This window comes from Corvus moneduloides, chromosome 13, assembly GCF_009650955.1.
Source record: "Corvus moneduloides isolate bCorMon1 chromosome 13, bCorMon1.pri, whole genome shotgun sequence".
Classification (NCBI taxonomy): Eukaryota; Metazoa; Chordata; class Aves; order Passeriformes; family Corvidae; genus Corvus; species Corvus moneduloides.
Window position 1 is genome coordinate 10,942,988 of NC_045488.1, and position 22,416 is coordinate 10,965,403.

At 43.3% G+C, this 22,416-nt stretch overlaps 1 protein-coding gene across 14 annotated transcripts in view; it reads right to left on the bottom strand.

The window, feature by feature from the left end:
- Positions 1-22,416, bottom strand: part of MEGF11 (multiple EGF like domains 11) — a 255,625-nt gene that overhangs the window by 35,215 nt on the left and 197,994 nt on the right. For all 14 annotated transcript variants that reach the window (XR_004242750.1, XR_004242751.1, XR_004242752.1 and 11 more), the window contains 5 exons: positions 18,816-18,936; positions 17,178-17,341; positions 16,669-16,771; positions 2,824-2,970; positions 127-261 (listed from right to left, as the gene is read on the bottom strand). Coding sequence is in view for 11 of the 14 variants with exons in the window: in XM_032122617.1 (XP_031978508.1) it covers positions 127-261; positions 2,824-2,970; positions 16,669-16,771; positions 17,178-17,341; positions 18,816-18,936 (670 nt within the window). In the remaining 3 variants the exon portion in view is untranslated. The remainder of the gene's footprint in view (positions 1-126; positions 262-2,823; positions 2,971-16,668; positions 16,772-17,177; positions 17,342-18,815; positions 18,937-22,416) is intronic.

Below are 22,416 nucleotides of genomic sequence, written 5' to 3' on the forward strand. Positions count from 1 at the left end.
CCTCTGGAGTAAAGATTTTCTTGGGATCTAAACTGCTGAAACAAGGGAAAAAGGCAGGAATCTTGGGATGGGACTCACTGCAGAGTTACAGACACTCAGGAAGGGAAGTGGCACTGGGGGTGGTACCTTGGTTGCAGAGAGGGCCGGAGAATCCTGGCAAGCAGTCGCAGTGTCCAGACACGTGGTGACAGGGGCCATTGCTGTGCACGCACTGGGGACAGGGCTGGCTGCAGTGGTGTCCATAAAACCCAGGGGGGCAAACTGAAAACAGAACAAACCAAACTGTCATGGGTTTTCCAACGTTTTCTCATCATTGAGAGCTTGAGAATTCTCTGTCTTAATCCCAAACCAGTATTACTTAATTTATCAACCACAGTTTTGTGGACAGCTGAAATGAAGAAGCCTGTTGGGTTGTTCCATGTCTAATAAAGTGCAGGCTCTGGGTAAAACTGCTCCTGTGTTCAAACATTCCCACCTTCCTTCCTCATGGAAGTCCTTGACTGTTTAATACCACAGCGGAGTTCTCAGCAGCTTCTCTCTTTCAGGACACTCATTTGAGTCTCTCTAACCTGAACTCTTTGACAAAACAGGAGTTTAAGATGTTTGAGACCTCACAGCAGATATGGTTAATAACACACATTCCAAAGCTTTTAGGATAGGAAGGAAAAGGAACACTCACACACACGTACAACAAGAAACTCAGAACACCATTCTATTGTGAAACTGAGCCAAGAAATCAGAGAAGGTGTATTAGGAAACAAGATTTTATGTCAAAACAAAAAAAAGCTGATTTTCAAATCTATCTAGTGCAATGCTTGTGCTCAGCCAGGGCAGTCATTTTATCCATTTCATGGCAGGAGCAACAATCATCAAGTGATGAACAGAATCTAATAATTGTAATTATGTAAAACCACACAAAATCATCTGATTTGCATCAGTAATCAACCCAGATAGCTGAGTAAACTTGTCATGAGCTGTGTGCTTATTTTGCCTAAAATCTGGATTGAAATTATTACAAAATTTGTACATCAGGTATGGAGTCAGGATTACAGCTTAGTATCTCTTCTAAAAGCACATTTTTGCTTCTAAGAGCATGTAGAGTGAAAAAGCATCCACTGTCCAAACATGCATTGCAATAGATAACACAAAGAAATGTTAAATTGCAGTAAGTGGCAGTAAAATTAACTTTATGTGTTTTTATTTTTACTCCTGTGATTCTCTGTTCTATAGTTCTGGCTCAATGGTTACTAAATCATGTCTGTTCTGTTTTTCCAGCAAATGAGAATTTTTTCTTGGATTGTGTGTTCTCTGAGGGTGTCAGGCTCTTACCCGACTGCACATTTCCAGCTGGAGCTTAGCTGACAGGTTGGTTGATGATGCAGTAGCTATAAAACAACCTGGATCATTCCTGGGGACATTTCTGCAGACTTAAAAGCACTAAACCATCCCAGTGTCTCATGTAATCCTGATTACATGGACAGAACAAGTTGGCTGAGTATCATCCTCAGTATCATCCTCAGCTCTGCCTTGTACAGCTAAATTCTGTTTCTAAATGAATTTCCAAGAGAAAAATACGGATGATTTTGAGAACAAGCTTAGCAAGGTCTCCTGTTCACCAGGTATTCTTGAGCCTGAATCCCACAGAAGAGGTAGAAGCAAGCTGGATTCCCAGGCCATATGCTCACAGAGGCAATGCCAGAAGCATCCACAGGACCCCTCTGCTGTCACCCCAGTGGGGAGGAAAATTTCTCCCAATGGGGAGAGATCCTTAGCAAACACCCTCAGGGAGCAGCCTGATTCCTGGGCTTGGGGGACAAGGTTTGCTCTTGTAGCCTCTGTGCCAACAGCTGATAGAACTAAGCTGGGTTTTTTTCATCTCAGAAAGGTCAGAAACTATTAACTTCTGGAAGTTTTGCATTCTTAAGGTTTCAGATTTGTAAAACATTTTCTTCCCCAACTCCCTGAAGCTCTGAGCACCACATTTTAGCCTTGGAGAGAGGTTTTACAGCTACACAGATATGCTGAAGCACCTGGAAATTGGGGTTTATAATGGAAATACTTATAGGCCATTAACTACAACAGTGCTGGAGGTCATCGTTATAATGGCTTTAAATAAAAGCTGTCAGCTACAAATTATTTTTAGAGATGAGTGTGTTCTGGTGTCAAGTGTAACCAATGAAATCAAAGGGGATATATGAACTGGGCATGCAGAATGTCTTACAGGAAGAAGAAATGCTGGGAAGAAAAGAAAGACAAATCCACTTCTTGTTTACATGGGAAGATGGCTGGTGTAGTTTGGATCAGAGAATTAGGGTCCCTATGGGGAAAATGCAGCTTTCCAGATAAAGTAAATGAGAGGATTTTTATCTGCTTGGTACATTTTATTATGTAGCAGCAGAGCATCAAATAGGAGCTATTTTGGGCTGCTATGTTTCTTTTTCTGGCATGTAAGAAAACATTGCCTTGTTATTTTGATGCCAAAGCTCATCCACTTGTCATTATGTGATGAGTGGTGGCTGACTCTGTTTAATAGGTCTGACTTCACTGAAAACCTCTGTCCTGCCAGCTTTGGTTTGTAAAGGTGTTGCTCCTCCTTTCAGGTCACCTGTGACCTCCAGGTGCAGTGAAAGATCAGGAGAAGAAACACAAGGCACAACTCAGTGCAGGAGAGCCTTGACTCCTTGATGAAGGAACATTTTTTAGGCTCTTTTGCTCTTAGGAAGTCATGAGCTAAAGCAGCTCAGAAATTGTTGGTTTGTCTGTCTGGTGTCATAAAGGAGCATTTCTACCTGCCTTGCTTCTGCCAGCTATGGAAAATCTTACTTCTCTGGCACAGGGGTCCTCTGTATCCGGGTGCACAGTCACAGGTCCCATCCTCTGGGGAGCAGGATCCCCCGTTCTCACAGCTGCAGGAGATGGAGCAGTTGGGTCCCCAGCGGCCCTGGGTGCAGATGTTGTCACAGTGGATGCCTAAGGACATAAAGCCACACGTTAGGCTTCCCACAACTTTTACTCTGCTCATTGATCAAAGAAATGCTTGGCTGGACTGATGCCTCACAGAGCCAGCGAGGGAGTCTGGGAAGGAAACAGCTCCTCTTTTATCTGCTTAATAAAGTGAAAATTAAGAAAATGGCAGAGAGGTGAATTCTGTAGGTGTTAGTGGGCGCCTGTTCAGTCCTCAGCACCACTAAAGAAACTCTGCATGTCATCTGAGAGATGAAGGTCAGGAATTGCTTTAAAGTCACAAAACAGCTCAAATAACTGGTCTGGAAATAGGCAGTTGATTGAAGCCTGATTACTTACCTGTTGTGAATTGGAAGACCATAAAAAGAAAAATCAGGATTTTGCAAAAACACGTTCAGTATTTGGATTCTTGAACACAAGTAAATTCAGCTCTATTTTGTGTTCTGTTCCCTTCCTGGCTTAAAGCACCGTGCTCTAGGGTTTTGTGCGCATACCCCACATCCACCCAGAGCTCCCCAGCTCTGTGTGAATGAATGGAGTTCTGATCCAGCAAGTGGCCATATGTGAGCCCAGGCTGAGAATTTGCATATTAAATGGAGACTGAGACCTGCCAATCCAGCTCCCAGTGGTTCCCAGGGTGGTTGTTTGATATTTATTATTATGAAAAGCAAAGCTTGGAAACACCAAAAGAAGCACTCAGCCAGGAAACTTAACATGGAGCTTCTGGCATGGTTTCAACTGGTTTTGTTTAAACTGATGACTTTTAAAAACAACCTTGTGCCATGGCTTGTCACATACAAATGTGATTGAAGTTGCTGATCCTGCACACCGTGTCCGTGTCCGAGAGGCTCTCACTCCTCTGGGATAAGGCAGTACCAATACCTGCAATTAGCAGGGCTATTTGCATGATCAAGGGCTTCTTGGATGGGTTTGCAGAATCATGAACTAAGAGGGGCATTAAGCAGTGCCAGCTGCAGGGAGTGGCACTGGCAGGAGCACTGACAACAACAGGAAAAATGAATCAGAGACTGGTTTGGATATTTTCCTAAAAATGTGACCCCAGCGGGAGCCTCGCCCTGAGATTGGGGGATACCCACACATCCCAGCTGGGCTTCCAACCCTGAGATGTTCTTTATCATCCATGCACATGTCCCGCTGCACAGTGGGATCAAAGCAGCCCAGGGCTCCAGGAGCCCCATCCGCAGCCAGGGGTTGGATTAATGCAGCACTCTGGAGAAACACAATCCCAAGTAATTCCCTCCAACTCTGATAACTTCATCTGGATGCTGCAGGTAATGCACTGCATTTGGGGAACTGTGATCTGTACAGTCACCAAACTTTGAGGATTATTAAATCAGCTAAAAGTCATTATAAACACACTTACAGTGCAGTTTCAAGTTGGTTTTATAAATCTCTGAAGTTAATACTGTAAGAAATACTGCAGAGCCAAAATTTCCCTTTTCTGAAGATTAATCACACAATTATAATGTCCCTTCCTAGAAAATCTTAACCAAGTCTGGCAAAAGTACAGTTTGAAATGTGATTTCTAGTAATACATGATCTTAGCTTTATTTATAAAGAGGCACAGACCATTCTGTACAGCTTAATAAAAACCACATTAAAATACAGTAAAAACTTAATACAAGCTCAATTCCTTCATATTCAAGTAAATAAATCTGGAAAAAGGGACTGTGAAAAGAGACAAGGAATATTTGTATTAGTAAAATCAAGAAAAACAATTATTTTAAACAGTCTTCCCCACTCCCTTTGAAATCAAATATATTCTTGGATTACTTAAACAACAAGTGCTTTGTGTGTGCATTTATGTAATATATCTGCAGTGCTCTGTAATTAAAAAGCCAGGCAATAAATTGTAAGTAAATAAATGTGGTTTGTATTTATAAATACACAGATATGATCATTTATAGCTTTGAGTCTCTGTGTGAGCTCCCTGAACTGAAATTCAGACACAAATACAGAAAAATATGCATTTTTCCTCCCGATTGCAGCATTCAAATCACAATTCTGTCATTGTGGATGGGCTATTTACAAACGGGGACAATTAAACAGCATTGTTTCTTGTCTCTTTTGACAAAGTTTGGGTAAGAATGACACTGACTCCTTTCCGGTAGAAGGTATCTGAATTAGAATGCCAGGGCTGTTCCTTGCAGCAGCGAAGTCCTTCCTTTGGTAATGAGTAATGAGGGATGTCTTCCCTCTCCTAACGAAGGCAATGAGTCATTGTGGAGCTGATTGTTGTAGCAAAACATAAAGGCAGAAAAGGAAACTTTCCAGAAGCCACTGTCACCCATTACAGCCCTTATTTATTTATACATTTCCACAAGACAACCGAGATGGTGCTGCAATCAGGTTTTACTACTTCTTATTACTCTAAGTTAATTCTCATGGAAGACTTCATTTTTGAAGGCTCCTACACACATTGAATTTCAAATATAAATGAGAAGTCAAAATTGCATCTGGACATGCAAGTCTTATGGAATTGTGCTGGAAAAAGCACCTTAAATTTACAATTCCCTAACTTGACGGTGTGTGAAGGGGGAGTCCATCCCTCCCAGCTACTTTTCAGTCCGAGACAGTAAAGCAGCAAGATTCTGTAATGTAAAACTTTAATATTTATTTAGGAACTTGCTGATGAACCTTTCTGATAAGCAATTAGTTTTCAATTTCCAGAACTACAAAAATTGCTGAAGTTGACACACCCCTGTATTACCTTGTGTTACAACCACAGATTCTTAATTTATGAACAAAGTCCTGGTTTCCCATGCATGGTGTAGAAATTAGAAAGACAACTATCAGAAGAAGTCCTTGAAGCTGCAGGAAGCAGTTCTATACATAAATTCTATTGCCCGGATACCAGGGAATTATCTGCCAGCCCGAGGCTGTGGTTCACAATTGCAGACACTGGTATAAAATTACACTTCCAAGACCTTTTTAAACAATATTCTGGGGGTGAATTGTAAACGAAATCCACATAGCTTATATAAAATTGTAGTTATCTACTGGACGTGGGCAAAAGATTTGCACTCTCTTGCAGTAAAGCAGAGCCCAGGTAAATGCAGAGCCCACTGTGGCTTTAATTCAGTCTGTGAAACAGCAGCCACAAAACCTCCATTGCGCAGCACGGGTTTGGGGTATTGGATTTCTGCAAACACTGGCTGCTCTGCAGTGGGATTCCCTTTGGACTGCTCTGTACATGGCATTTAGTTGACAGTCCCAGGAACGGCTTCACTCCCTTTTCCCCACACCAACCTCCTTTGCACACACACTGGGGAGGAAAACCAGCCCTAAGGGCCTGAATTGCTATGGAAAACACAAACTGGGCTGAACTCAGCCCACCAGAGCAGTCACAACTGCACTGTTCTAAGGGACAACCACACAGGAGAGCTACTCAAAATTCACGCTCCTCATGGGCCCCTCCAGGACCAAGTGGCTAAGCAGCTGCTGCCTGGGACATGGGGAATATCTGGGGAAACTCAGCCCAGACTTCCCAAGGGTGAAGCCATTGGGTTGGGCAGGGATCTTCCAACATGGAACTGCAGATAATCTTGATAAAGGAAAGCAGCAGGGAGAGAGATAGAGGAGGAAGAGAATCACAGAATCCCAGAATGGCTTGGATGGGAAGGGACCTTAAAGCCCATCTTGTTGCACCCCCTGCCATGGGCAGGGACACCTTCCACTATCCCAGGCTGCTCCAAGCCCTGTCCAACCTGGCCTTGGACACTTTCACAGATAGGGCAGCCCCAGCTTCTCTGGGCACCCTGTGCCAGGGCCTCCCCACCCTCACAGCCAAAAATGTCTTCCTAATATCCCATCTAACCCTGCCCTCTGTCAGTGGGAACCTGTTGATAGAAACCTGTGTCTGGCTTACATGGAGCAGCTTCAAGTTTTGCCAGATGAAGTCAGTTCTTTGTATTCAAATTTACAAATCAAACTGTGATGGATTAATCCAACATCCACAAAAGCATCAGGAAAAGGAGCAAGAAAAAGTAGAGGAAAAAACCCCCCAAGCCATACAACTGGGATGGGAGGCATCTATTGAAGAGCTCCTTCCCAGGCTGCTTCCATTAATAATCTTCACTGGCTTCAAGAAAGTTTGTCAAAGTAATGCAGATTTAGTGCTGCCTGTAACTACATCACGCTGAAGGACTTTGGAGGGTGAAATTCCTAAAAGCCAGACAGAAGCAGAATTCCCTTTTTTCCCCTCTCCAGCTTCTGCAATTGCACTTATGCTTGGGGATTACATCTCTGGCTCCTAATAAAGCTGCCATTGTTTCTCTGCTGTGTCTCTGGATAGTTGGAAACTAATACTCCAAACACAATAGAAGTGCAAAAATGGATGGAATAAATGAGAACCAGCGGCCTAGTTTTGACCACTGCAATCCCCCTGACAGTAGCCTCTGCAGCAGTGCCTGCATGCTGCCCAGCATCTAATTATTTTTCAGGGACATAGGAATTTGATAAATTATAGGATGTAGTTCCCTTCCCCCCCATGTACTTTAATTTTACATCTACCAGTGTATAACTGTAATTATTTCTCTGAATAAGATCTTCAGCTTTTTTTTTCCCCCTCAATAGTCCCAGTCTAAAGACAGATGCAACATCAATTAGGAATGACAGGAATGATTTCAGCAGACATTTGAATCCAACACAAACATTGTGCTCTCCTCCACCTGTCTTTCAACATGACGTGAAGTCATAATAATCTCTTATTTCTGGCATTTGAATAGCTTTGGAAAGAACTGCTTTTTATGCAAAAACAGGCACTGGATTTATGCAGGCAATGCCATGGAGGCCTGAGGTTCGGTGAGTCACGCTTGGCTTTGATGTGGAATGCTGGTGGCTTGTGTCTCTGGCAGGATAAATCCTTAGTGGTGGTTTGTATCTGCTGACAGGGTGCCCCACAACCGAGCAAATACCCTCCAGGTGATGCTGCAAGGCTGGTTTGGGTGGGTGGGTGTGAGGAAGGCCAGCAGGCAGTTGAAGGTACTGGAAACAGGTCTGGGAATGTCTCACTGGATGTGATCGCTGGAATGGGCTGCTCCCTCATGGACACCCTCCCTCTGGTCTCTGTCCCACAGGACTGTCCCACCTGCAGTGATCCCATTGGCAGCATCCCAACTCCCACCCAGCCCAGGTGGCTGTCCCAGGGGCAGAGCCAGAGGTCACCAAGGTCACCGTGAATCCTGCCTTGACCTCCTAATTTGTACATTTATTTCTGATAATGATTTCTATAATCACACATTCATGTTTTCTTTAACCCTAGTCTCTTCTCTTTCCCTGTTACTCTTATTGCTGTTACACTTCTCTTGTCCCTATAAATTCTATTTCAATTGTATTGGAGATTAGGTCCATGTGTTTTCCTAAGCAGAGACTCTTTCGCTGCTTCAGTCTCTAAAAGGTAAAAGACAATTCACTAAGAACAGAAGAAAGAACTGCTCAAGCTGTGGATCAGCTGCTCAGAAGGGCTATCACAGAGCACGAACAAGAGTTCACAAAGAATTCTTGATGCTTTTCTATCACTTTTTGCATCTTTATATTTATTCCTACCTGAGGCAAACCCTGAAGTATTTGACTCAGAGCCAGTCAGAAGCACCACAGCACAATTCCTGATAGCTCAGCATTTAAGAAGAATGCTGAAGAATGAGAAAATCAGTGTGGGGAGGGCAGCAGATAGAAGAAAACATAAAGGGATCTCTCATAAAATTAAATGGAAACATTAAGAATTGATGGCTGCTCATCTAGTCTGCAAATAAGCTATTTTTGTTTTTATATAGTGAAACTACTCAGCAGAGAGAACAGCAGCCACACTCACATTATCTATGAACTTCTGTAGTGTTCTCAAATACTTTTTTTCACTGATTTCTTTTTTTCCAAATTGGAGCCATGGAGCCCTTTCTTCTCTTGCTGAGCATCGTTCACCTGTGGATTTGGAGGGGCAACTCCTGAGTGTAACAGCCCATCAGTCTAAATGAAAGCTCCATGATCCGGTCCTAAATAATGAAGAATAAGCCCTTCCCTGCAGCCAGTGAAAAATTCTAAATTGTCCCTTCTCTCATCTGTGCAGGGGCGATTTATGCACCCATTAATGTAACTGTTTTTCTGCAAGTAATGCACTTAGAGCCTAATGCACCTCTGCGGAGCTCTAATCCTACCCCTATTTTTAATTATCTAGAGAAATCTCCAGGTATGAATCACCCAACCCAGGGAATTTATGCAATAAAAGCTTTTGATGCAAGAGACCTACCTCACAAGAAATGAAGTAAGTCAAAATGTTTGCTAAAATTAAGGATGATCTGGTTCCCTTTGCTCCAGGGTATTCTCCAGAGTGCACTATTGCAGAGGAAGAGTTGCCCTGAGCAGGCAGGGCAGACTTGCAGAAAATGGTGCTAAAAGGAGTCAAGCCCTACACAGCCCTGCTTCATCTTCAGAGCTTTCCTATTTCTCAAATGCTGGGAAGTTTCAGGCCAGGAGGGATGAGAAACCTGGGAAAGATCCAAGCAGACCATGAGCAGGCAAACAGGAGGAACTGGTAACACCTGGATTGTTTTCCTGGTGGAAATGTTCAAGCCCCTGAACTAAACCATGAGTGAAGAACAGCTGAACAAGAGCTGGGTCACAACCAAAGCCTTTTGTGGTCAATGATGTTGAAATTCCACCTTTTCTCCTTGGTGTGGAAGGCGAAGGAATATGCTTACAACATTTTTCACTGCAGACACTTTCACCAATAACACATATATCATGGAATCCTAGAACCATGGAGTGGTTTGAGTAGGAAGGGACCTTAAATCCCATCCCATTCCACCCCTGCCGTGGGCAGGGACACCTTCCACTATCCCAGGTTGCTCCAAGCCCCATCCAACCTGGCCTTGGACACTTCCAGGGATGGGGCAGCCACAGCTTCTCTGGGCAACCTGTGCCAGGGCCTCACCACCCTCACAGGGAAGGGAGTATAAAGAATATTTCTATTTTTTCTAATATCCAATCTAACCCTACTTTCTGGCAGCGGAAGCCATTCCCCCTTGACCTGTCGCTATAGGCTCTTGTAAATAGTATCTCCCCACTATATAAATACATATTTATACATGCCCCCCACCCCCATTTTAGCTTGCAGGCTGTTTGCTGAGCACTCTTTCCCTCTCCTCCTTTCACACCCAGCATATGCCAGCAGCCAGGATTTAGTCTGCTGAAATGTGCACAAATAATTTTTCTCCGCTTCTCGCCCACATTTATTTATAGGTGACTATTGTACACACAGTCAAGCTTAAATATAGAATATCTCCATATTAAAATGGAAAAGGGTTGGGTACCTCTAGCGTCAAGTCTCATGTTTTTACAGCCCATTCAATTAGCATCACCCAGGATGCCATCCAAGCTCCATCTTCTCTCAGAAATTTAAAAGCTGTCCTTTATTAAGCAAAATTAAACCCCCAAACAAATACAAAGATAAACAAACTTGTGTATCTTCTGTGTTTATAGGTCTATTACTGCAATGATTTGCATACATGCTGAAGTTTAGCAGTAGCCTTACTGCAGCTGCTAATTATAGTCTGAGGGTCTGATCCAACTCCCACTGAAGGAGTAGCAAAAATCCAACTGATTTCACAAAAGGTGAAATATATACAAAATCTGGCACAGGACAAACACAACTACACCACACTCAGATGAAAATCAGCAGCCCCCCCATACCTGCCAAGGAAGATACAGATATAATTAATGTCAGGATATCAATGAAATCTTTGATACAACTTCATAATTCATATTTTTGAAAATTAGCCCTATATCAGCAGGAGCCATCCTTAAAGGTTCTGTCAAAGAGAGAATTTTTAAGCACAGCCTGACATTAAAATCTTATCAACTCACTTGAAATTAAGTCAATGAAAAATTAAAGCTAATTTCTAATAAGCTTATCTTACATTCATAGACTAAAGGGCACTTGTCGACTCCAGAGAATAAGCACACCTTTCATATGGAAAAGATTTTCACACTGGAAAGGCAGAGACCAGGAGAGAGGCTAAATGCACCATTTTAGACTGACTCTAGAAATTTATAGTTTTCCTGTCTGTTTAAAGCTAATGTAAGGATACAGAATAATCACAGAAATAAATTATTAATTTCAAAATCTGGGATAAGACTGCCAGAAGTGATAAATACAAAATATGGTGTAGATAATGGGATTAGACATCTAGAAAATGCATATTTAATAGGAACTTACTATTGCTCCATTCTGATATTTTAGGCTCTGTCTTACAAACCAATGGTATGAAACACCCTGATGGAAAAAAAAAAGTCAACCCACAACATTGTGAATTCTAAAACACTCTGGATCTTTAGCTAAAAAGCTGCAGGTGCATGAAACAAGTCCTAGATTTTTTTTTTCTGGTTTTAAACAGGCATGGAAAACCAGCTCCCAATTTAATCATCACACAGGTGGGGTTGATCTACTAATGACAAGAGAATTATTTAGGCATCAACCCAGTACAGCTGGGAACAGGATCTGGCCCTAAGATTATAAATTGGATACAGCTGCAATGGAAGAAAAGTCATACTAGTAAAAGAAAATGCATTTTATGGAAAGGGTGGGTTTTTTACTTCAAGGATTTTTCACCTTCTTGCAAAGAACTCAGAGAAAGAGAAGTTAAAAATACCTTAGAGCTCCCCGTCAAAGTGGTCACTGTTCCTTTAAAATTCAAAAGGTCCTTCCCTTGAGTAATGGGCTTATCAGTTTTCCTGAATTAATGTGTCCACAGGAGGCAAGAAACATGCTTCTGTGTTTGAGTGACAGTGCAGATGTCACTGCCAGTCTGCAAATGCTCCTGACCCTGCAGCCTCATCCCTTGGAGCTCCCCTGGTCTGTGCCCAGCGACACCTCCTGACCTCATCCGTCCCTCAGACCCCACACGTGGAAATCCTACAGCTTCAGACTCCCACAGCCACTGTGCTGGAGCTCTGGACACAATGAGAGACAATCAGGGTTTGTGTTTCTGGCGATGGGTGAAAGTTACTGAGGTTGTAAAGGACAGTGAAATGTGTATTTTGATTTCCTTTGTACCAGCAGAGAGGGAGGCTGCTCTTATGAGACAGGAACGAAGCCTGAAGGTGTAAAGCACCAAGGTAATAACAAGATGTTTGTTCCTCAGCAGCATGCATCATTTGCATACCTGTGTTTGCCATCCTGATTAATTAAGGAAAATCTATATGGGCTTCTTTTATAATTAACTGTGGGATGCATACTTTTATGTTTTCCATCTCATATCTACAGGACCAGTCTAATTTTCCCCACATATCTTTGGGATGTTAAAAAGTGAATAAACTTCGGATATCAAGAGAAGCCTCTGGGTACCCCAGCTCAGTGGGGAACCGAGATACCATCACCACAGCAGCCTGCAAAAGCAGAGCACCACACAAAAAAGAGGCAGAACAAGATGCAGATAAGACAGTATTTCAGATTAAAGGAATTCAGACAAACAGGATTTTAACTGACTTTAGCATTTAGGGGAATGGAATACATCCCCCTGCAGATCACTTCCCATTTAATCCCAGAGTAAGAGCTGAAAGGGTAACAAAACACACACTGCCACAATTAACCTGGAGCATGTTGGCTCATCACAGGGAGGAGCAGAGCTTGGCAGGAGGAGCAGCCAGGCCTGTGGCTTTCCTTCTGTGATCTGTCTGGGAGAGGGATATCTGACCGGGAAAACGGATGGACTCAGGTCTTGGGGGCAGGATGGGCAATACCTGGGCCTGGCTTCCCCAGGGAGTCTAACCTGGCTCTGGTCAAGAACCTCCAGAAATTAGAGGACAGGCCAGCAGCTCTAATTTAATTATTGAGGGGTTACTGAGGGAAGCAGCTAAAGGCTCTGTAGTTTTAGCCAGTTGGAATCTGTGAGGAAGCCATTTCTGGTACAAAATCTGCTGCCAGCAGCTGCCTGAGCAGGGACCAAGCTGAGGGGGTTTGCAGTTCATCCTGCATCCCCACAGGGCTTGGCTGGAGCTGTCATCCCCAGAACCCCAGCACCGCACCTGGCACAGGAGCACTGTCACCCTGCTCACCCAGCAAGGCCACCAGGGCAGCTGGTCCTTTCTTGTTCAGGTTCAGGGTATTTATTAAGTCAGAGGAGCCTAATTGAAATGTATGACTTTGTCATTGTCACTTGAGCACTCAGGAGAGGAGGTTGCACCTGGCACAGATGAGACTAGTCTGTGCTTCTTGAGGACCTGGTTGCTTGCAAAGGACTTCCAGGAGCTGCTCCACGACGTAGCATTTCTGTGTTTCCATTCCCTCTGTGAATTCAGTGTGTGCAGGATCCCTAATTAACCAAATGTAATGAGCACTGAGCATTTTCATTTCAACCTGAATGTACATAAAATGCCTGGTGTGTTGGGAGCTCTAAGGGACCTGTGCACACACAGAGCTGCAAGCACAGAAGTGTCTGCACCTAAAATGCACAGCAAAGGTGGAGAAAGAGATCCTTATTAATCCTTAGAAAACAGCCTGAGCAGTCAAGATTTGATCCTCTAAGAGTAAGACTTTTCCTTTTTAACCCAGCACTAGATATGAGCACCTCTTGTTTGGGTTTCCAGGGTACTATCCTGTATACATGAAGTTACACATGTGCAACCTGGAGAACTCCATCCAGTGCAAGGCTGAGCCCTCAGTGTCACTGCATCCAACATTCCCTTCCTGTGGAGGGAAATTCAGCTCTGCATGGCATCAGCAGGTCACAGACCTGATTTTGGCCAACATTTCAACAAGTTTCACTTTGCTTGCAGCACGTGAGAGCATTTTGCCAGTGTGGTTTTGGGCTTCTGTGCTAGCTGTGCTATCTCCAAAGCCACTGGTGGTACCACGTGCCCAAGTACTTGGCTGGGTGATTTGCAGCAGTAACACCAGGTACAAACGTCTCCAGACCTGATCTAACTTCTGCCTTTGGCTGCACATGTGCAATTCCCCACGGAACCTGATGGGAAGGGAATGTGCACGTCTCGGAGCAGCTTGTTGCCTGTGTGCTTATTTATGCATCCAGCTGGTTTGCACAGCTTTGTGATCTCCTGGTTGAGACGTGGGGATCTCTTCATCATCTTCCCATCTGCCAGGAACACTCAGCTCCTGAAAATTACCTTCCCCCAGCTGGTATCCATGGAAGGTCATTGTCCTGAATAATAGTCTTGATGGGTGGCAGTCATGACCTAATAAAAGGATGGCAGAGTGCTATTAACTTACATTGTATGCTACTCTTGACATGCCTTTTTCCTTCTTTTTCCAGTCCTCCTCCGCACTCTTACCATCTATCAGTCCCTGAAGGTTTATATCAGTAACATCTTGAAACCACTTTAAAGAAAATGGGTTCAAACTTCCCCTTGATCTTTACATAAAACACAGACATCAACAGGGAGTCCCACGTGTGGGGTGAACATACAGAATAAGCTGTTTCAGATGAAGTTTTGTGGCTATTAGCATCAGAAAGCCACGTGAATTCTCTGCTTGGTATGAGTGGGCAGGAAAACCTTCAGAAGTTCCATGATCCTGAACTTTTCTGATCTTTTTCAGGCCATGTCTAATTAGTACCAAAATCAGAAAGCAAAAATTTCAGCCTGAATTATTTATCACCTCATATTTATAAAATGCACCGCAATACACATCATGGCCCAGTTCACAACAACTGCAGATAAGATTAATCTTTCACTGATGCCATACTCCTTAATATGAAAATATAATTATCTAGCTGAAGAGTTTATTAAATTACATACTTTCAAACTGGTATGAGCAGAATTTATCCTTGTGTCTGGTGCCAAGCCAAGTGGAAAAAACATTGGAACAGAATCGACAAAACACATGTTGGTTCTGTCTATCAACATTTCCACCTTACAGGGCCCTGTCAACATCTCAACTCCAACCTGGTCTCAAATATGGATATAATATTTTCCTCCCTGAAATGTGATCCTGAAGAGAAGAATTCCAGAACTGCAGGAACTCATTGAAGGATAAAGTGCTTAGGCTGCAGCAAGTCCTATGCAAGTTAATATGCACTTACCTTGCCCAATATAGAAATCAAAGAAGGAATCAGAAATTATTCTTAACTTTAATTAATTAGTATCTGCATTTGATGGCCATTTACAGATGTGCATGGGAGTAAGCACAAAGTATTTGTTGCAAATGCCTTTGAGAAAAAGCCACAGCTTCAGTCTGTGTTGCCTGCAAAGTTCAGTCCCTGCAGTTTTCTCTGGAATGCGACATCCAGAAGACGTGAAATAATCTTTTAGAATATGTGTGCATAAATATCTCTCTTCAAATTACTGTACTTTTAAATGCCATTTTTTCCCTTGAAGAAGCTCACAATGACTACAGGAAAACCCACCAGCTGTTTCTCTGCTGATCATCAGTAATGCACAGTGGAGTTTAAAGCCTGATAGATGGATGGATATATTGATGGCAAAGAGGCTCAGAGAAAGAAAAATGCAGCCCAACCAGTGAGGAAGGCAAGAGAATGAAGGAAGGGACACAAGTGAGCTTATAAAATGGATTTTCTTGGGGGAAAAATGTCCTTTCCTGGGATACATGCCCAGTATCTTTGAAAAGTAGCTTTGTTGTACACAGTGTGTACAACTTACTATTTTTACATTTTATTTAATTCTTTGAAGATTATTTCCATTGTATATTTTAGGCATAATTTCATTGCTTTTGCTTCATGCTCCTGGGAGCTGGGCTGCTGTGGGATGTCCTCTCCATCAGAAACAGAAGGCATGTGCTGGTTTAATACATAAATCAGTGGGAAAGGTGACCGTATCCCAAATGTTGGCTGCCTGATCACCCAGCCTTGCTCCATGCATCCTTCCAACTTGTACTTGTTTGAAAAACAATTAAATTTTCCAAATGACTTGCTGTTAATATAAATGCATTTTGACTGTCAGTGCCACTGGTGGTCCTGCAGTATATGGGATATAACTTTATTTCCACCCAGGGCCTCGACAGAGAGCAGAGAGAGATTAACCACCATTTTAGGCAGCAAAGTGTGAAATGGTTGGGTCAATAACTTGCCCCCTACTGCTGTCAAAAGCTGGCAAAGAGAACATCAGTGTGGAGTCAAGTGCAGGTCTAATTGTACTGAGGACTCCAGCCTGGACTCTCCAACTTCACTGAATATTCCTCTCTGTCACTGTGTAATCACAAGAGCTCTGTCAAACCAGCATTAATATGCTCTCTGCAACTATCCTATGACAAGAACCATTGGAAAATGGGAAAAATCTGGGTTTTGTATGATGGAGCAGCTGTAATGACTCATCAGAAATGCCCTGTCTGCATCCCAGGTGTGACGGTCCCGGGATTCACTGTCCCACAACTGCACCCCTGTGGAAAGGGCGCTTCAAGGAGAAAAACTCTGCAGGATTATGGATGATCTGCATCTCTCCTGAGATGCAGAAGGCTAACATCTGGCTGCAGGTTTGGAGCCATCTTTAACTCATCTGAATACAAATTTAATGAATGCCAATTATTGTCACCATCAAGAGTGATTTAAATATGGGCAAGTTCAGCTGATCTTGTCCCAGTCTATTATTTAGACATTTGCAGTCACAAGTCCAGGGCTATAACTGATGCCATAGCAAAGCAAAACAAACCAACAAAACCCCCCAAGCCCCCAAATCAACCAAAACCCCAAGGTTTACAAAGGTAATTGCTGATTTTACCTGTCCAGCCTGCAAGGCAGCAGCAGTACCCAGTGACAGGATCACACCCATCTGCGTGGTTACAGTCACAACGCTCACTGCAATTAAGGCCATATGTTCCATCCTTCAAAAATATAAATAAAAAAACCTCTAAGTGATCAGCTTTTTATTCTGAAATGTGCAAAATCATCTATCATGTCCCTCTTAATGCTGAGTTGCATTTTTTAAATTAACATACAGAGAAGACAGAAACTCAGTGCCTCATGTTTCTATATGGAACCAAATGAGGAATCACTTTAAAAAATGATGTTCAAGAAAATGCAGATAACACAGCAATAGCTCTGATAAAATACAATGCAAAGTATAATACATCCAGTTGACTGCTAGAACCCCAATCTGTTATTTACACATTATTTCCTTCAGACATCACAGACAAAATGAGATACTGCCCTGCTCCTTGTTCAGCAGAGCTATGGGGACTGTGATTTAAAGGGGGTGGAAGACCACCCCAAATTGTTATTTGCACTCACAGGACAAGGCTGGTCACAGAACTCCCCCTGCCATCCCGGGGAGCAGAGGCAGAAGCCATCAGCTGGCCTGCAGGACGCTCCATTGCTGCAGGAACACGTCTGGTTACAGTTGAGACCCCAACTTCCACTAGAACACGGAATAGAACAATCCACTCCTTGCCACCCTAAGGAAACAGGGGAGAGAAACAGCATCTGGGATGTTTTCATGAAAACAACAAGAAAGGCTGGCAAGTTGCAGCTCTTTGTTTCTAGGACCAGTTTCTTGGTGTAAATTAAGACTAACTTGGGGTCAAAGACTGACCCTTTCATTGTGACCTCCCACCTCCATCTCCCAGCATCTCCACACATAGATGGAGGTATCACTGTGTTGGCTGTAGCCAGATTTAGGTGTCTGATGCCTTTCTGGGAACTTCTGGGACAGTCCCTGTCTGTCAGGCTGGAGACTTGACCCACAGGACTGCAAGAACTTTTCATTTGATGCTGCCTGTCTCTTACCCCCTTTTTTTTTTTTTTTTTTTTTGAGAATGCTATTTAATATAAAGCAGCTATTACACCTAAAAAAAGACCAAGGCCATCATTTCTAGCCATTAAGGCTCAAATCTTAACTACCAGGAGCACAATGACTTTCATTACGCTGCAGCTCTATGTAATGGAGTTGAGCAGTAACTCATGGTTTATACACCCTCATTAAATGGGGTTCTACAGTGATCCATTAATTCATGTTTGAAATGCCAGATTTTATTGTTATTTGCCTCCCTTCTGTTTTAGGGCTTATGTATGTCATACAGGCATAGCTCATTTTGGGATTTTGGGGGAACAGAAGAGCCACTGTGCCATGGAGCAGTGGAGGAATTCTCAGGTGATTACTGGATACATGGGATGTGCTCACCACCACATACAGGAGGGAATTAGGGACACGTGTGTGGGAAGAAAAGATGTCAGCCACTCTGGAGCAGGCAAGATTTCTTATTTCCCCGAATAAATGACAGCCACATCCTGCAATCCCATGCTGGCTCAGGAGACAGAGGACAGCTGCACACTGCTGGGGTGTCACAGCATCAGGGTACAGGAGGATGGGCAGCTGAGGATGGCAGCAAGGGCAGAGAGCCAAGGCCTACCTCACAGAACCCAAGGGCAGGGCAGGGCTGGCAGCTGGGATGAGCCAGGAGCCCAGGGCAGCAGGAATGAGACCAGCCCAAGGTGGACATGGGCAGGCAAGAGTCAGGTCAGGGCTGGTGGGGATGACCAAGGCCAGGCACAGCCCAGTGCCAGGGGCTGCGGGACAGACAGGCAGGAAGCTGCCTCCACTCCCATGCCCAGTGGCCTTGGAATCCAGGAGAAACAGGGCAGCAAAGAGATAAAAACCCAGAAGCCCGGGGATTGTGTTGCATTTCTTCTGGAGAGGAGTAGTGTCTCTGCCCCCACACTTAGTTCTGTGACACGTTTCTGCAGCAAAGCAGAGAAGTCTGGCCTCTGTTCTGGGCAAAGACTGAACTTACAGTCCAGCCCCTGTTGTGTTGGGATACTCGGGAGAACAAGAAAATAGTGGAGTTCCTGACTGCATGGCTGTGCCACTTAAAAAGGGAACAGGCATTGATGCCAAATGGCAGGAACTTGTTAAATGTGAATTTTGTTTACCTTCTTTGCAGTAGCACAGCCCATCCACAGAGGAACAAGCGCCATCGTTCTTGCAATTACAAACAGACGAGCAATTGGTTCCGTAGGTTCCTGCCATGCAGGGAATGGTGCAGTCGTCTCCCTGCAACCCAGAAAAGTCAGAGTCAGCTAAAGAAATCTGGCATACAGGAAATTCCCAGCTAGGCATAGGGAGGCTTTCTCTCTCTGAACAGTGAGCGGAGTGTTCTGAGTTGATTGCTGAGTCTTCAGCACTTGAGCAGTCACTGCTGCTTCCCATGATTATGATGCAATTAGTGCTTTGATTGACTTGGAGGAAAGGGACAAGTTTCTGGCATTCATTCAGCAGGAGGTGGGGAAGTTACAAAAACAAACCTCCTAGAACAGATGTTAGATCATTAAGCAAAACATCACTTACGAAACACTAATCACAAAATATACAGTCTGAAATTGTGCCGAGATCGCTCTGCGTTTCTTGGAAAATATATTCTAAGAATAGGGTTGTTAAAAACCTAAAGGATCTCGTATGTGCTCATCTTCCACAGATTGGCAGAGAGGAAAACGACATGGCAGGTGCATCAGACCTTTCTGATGTGTAGCTGGTACCTGCATTTGTTTTCAATTAATTTGCATGAGATTGTGACTTTAGGAAGAAGGCAGAACAGGAGTGATGTGTATGTCAGAGACAGGAGGCACACAGCAGAACACGGAAACATGGTCTCTGTCCTATTTCTGCTCTAGGTGTGTGGGCAAAGGGAGGGAAAAGAGAATAAATACTTATACTTTACAGAAATATAGAATGCTCTAACATGACATTCTGGTGTGCTGTATGCACTGATCAGCTTGTGTGGTTGAAAGGAGAGATGCAGTTCTTATTAATACTGTTCATCTGATACAACAAGGGAATTAAAATGTGAGCACAATAAGGTTTAAAGCAGTTGTGGTTTAACCTCAGTAATTGAGGTTTAAGCCTCAGTAAACTTACTGAGTCCCATAGCTAGGTCTACACATTAACATATACAAGGTATTTCTGCTTCCTTTTCCTCTGTGTGTAATCCTGACTTTCACATTGCAAATTAGCTCCTAAATTTACTACTTCAGTAAGTCAAAATTAAATAATTTAGCTCTATGCCAGGGAAAGTGAACTCACTACAAGTTAAAAAGTAACTCCATTGCATGGTGTGACCTGTGCCATAGCTCAGGGGAAAAGATACTGGTCAAAATGTATTTTTGCAGGTGAGAGGCTTCACTGTTTGATAGGAGGATCCATCTATCAGGAGAGAAATGTGCACCATGTCAGCCTCCCTATGCTGTGACAAGTACCTCCAGGAGCCTGTATATCACACATCAGACACCCAGACAGCACAAGGAAATATGAACAGATTTCTAAGCACCATAAACCCCCATCTGCTTTGCTGGAGCAGTTCTGCCTCACACCAGTGTGACTCAGCCTATTTTAGACCAAAAACTTTGTTTCAGGGGGAAGGAAAGCAAATGGTTAAAATATATTGCTCACAAGTAAATCCTGCAAGTCCCTGATTTTTGAGCGAAGGCACTGTTTGTAAAAGATGCTATCTTTGACCTTGGTAGAGTAAAACAAGTTCCCCTGAAAAGGCCTGGCAGGAAAAGATGCTGTCTTGACAGCCAGAAAATCCAAAGCACGCTGCCCCTCATTACCCTGCCAGCATGCCTACGGAATGAGCTCCAGGAACTTGGGCTGGCAGAGGGGCATTCAGTCTCCACGCCTAATCAATCCTCTGCCTTTCTCCTATGTGTGACAATTAGACAGCCAATTAGTGCCACTTAGGAACCCTTATCGTGTGTGAATGAAACTCCCAACTCATTTCATGTACTACACAGAACTGCTGGTACTGCTAATAATTTCTATGACAACTGACCTTATCTGGATTTGAACTAGTGATCCAGAAGGAAAAGAAAATTCCTTTGAAAAGGAAAGGGGAGTACAGTGATGTGGAGTTAAAATCCCCCTTTGGGAATCCCATTAACCAACCACAGAACCACAGAATCATCAGGGTTAGGAGAGACCTTCAAGATCATCCAGTCCAACCATTCAATCACCCTAAAACCACATCCCCAAGTGGGGAAACCACATCCAGACACCTCTAAAACACCATCTGGGCCAGGGCTGGAGGCAGCAGGAGGATTTCCAATGTCTCAGTTAACGTTCTGTGACCACAGAACAGCTCCTGTTGGGGGTCAGTGCTCCCTGGCCAGGTTCAACTGGCGTGGATTCACTGGTTTTCTGTAATCACTTTGGATTATGCCAAAGAAAAGGGATACAACTACCTTGAAAGGGGGTTGTGGTGAGGTGGATGTCAGTCTCTCCTCCCAGGTAACAAGTGACAGGACAATAAGGTGAGGAAATGGTCTCAAGTTGCTCCAGGGGAGGTTTAGATTGGGTATTAGGAAAACTTTCTTCACAGGAAGGGCTGTCCAGAATTAGAACAGACTGCCAAGGAAGTGGTGGAATCACCATTCCTGAAGTCTTCAAAAAACATGTGGATGTGTCACCTGAGGACATGATTTAGTGGTGAACACAGTGGTGGTGCTGGTTAATGGTTGGACTTGGTGGTCTTAGAAGCCTTTTCCAACCTTAAAGATTCTGTGATTCTCACAAGCTGAACATCAGGCTGCTTATTCCAAGCCTTTGAATTTTGGCATTTACTTTAATGTACTTGGCTTTATGGACTGACAGAGGCTGGGCATTCTGGCTGCCCACCATCCACACATGTACTTTGCAAACAAACCTTAACCGAAAAAAACCCCCCTGGTTTAATGAGATTTCTATTCCCAGGTTTGACAAGTGAGACCTTCAGAGCTCTCTGAGTGACAACTGCCAAATACACTTAACTTCTTAATTACATAAGAGGAAAATGCACTTGAACTATAGCACTGGCTCTAAGATTTTATTAATTATAAATGCACACCTTGTTATTAACATTTTGAACTTGATTTGGGAGAATGACCTCTGAAATTAAATGCATTCAGGTACTGTTAAAGATATGTAAATTCCACCTCTCTCTCACCACCTGCCCGAGTGGATAATGCTGCAGTATATGTATCCAATGTTATGTTAATGAGTTATATATTCTAATAAACTCATTTCAAATTGTGTGTATTGAATCTTCACTCTTGCAATATGGTACTTTATATTTCTAGCCTATTAAGTAAAATTAATCAACAGCTGTGCTCCTTATGTTGATTATTCTTTTTTTTCTATTAAGATCGGGAGGTTAATGAGGATAGTGCAATGCCTGGATGTGGTATCCATGCTAGGAAGGAGTAGCTAATTCCATCAAACATATACCCCTGGAAATGCTAAAGCTATATTAAGAAATTGGGCTATAAATAACTTGGTATTTTCCATCTCTATGTTCCAAATCCGAATGACCCACATGGACATCACAAACTTTCAAAAGTGCTTCATTTTCAGTATTTTCACTTAGAAGACCCAGCTTATCAAAATATACCTCCAAAATCTATCCCTGGAATATTTCTATTTCAGGGGTCAAATCTGACCTTAACATAAACAATGGAAAAACTCTCTTTAGGGGATGTGGGGCCAGGGCCAGCTGTGGGAAAT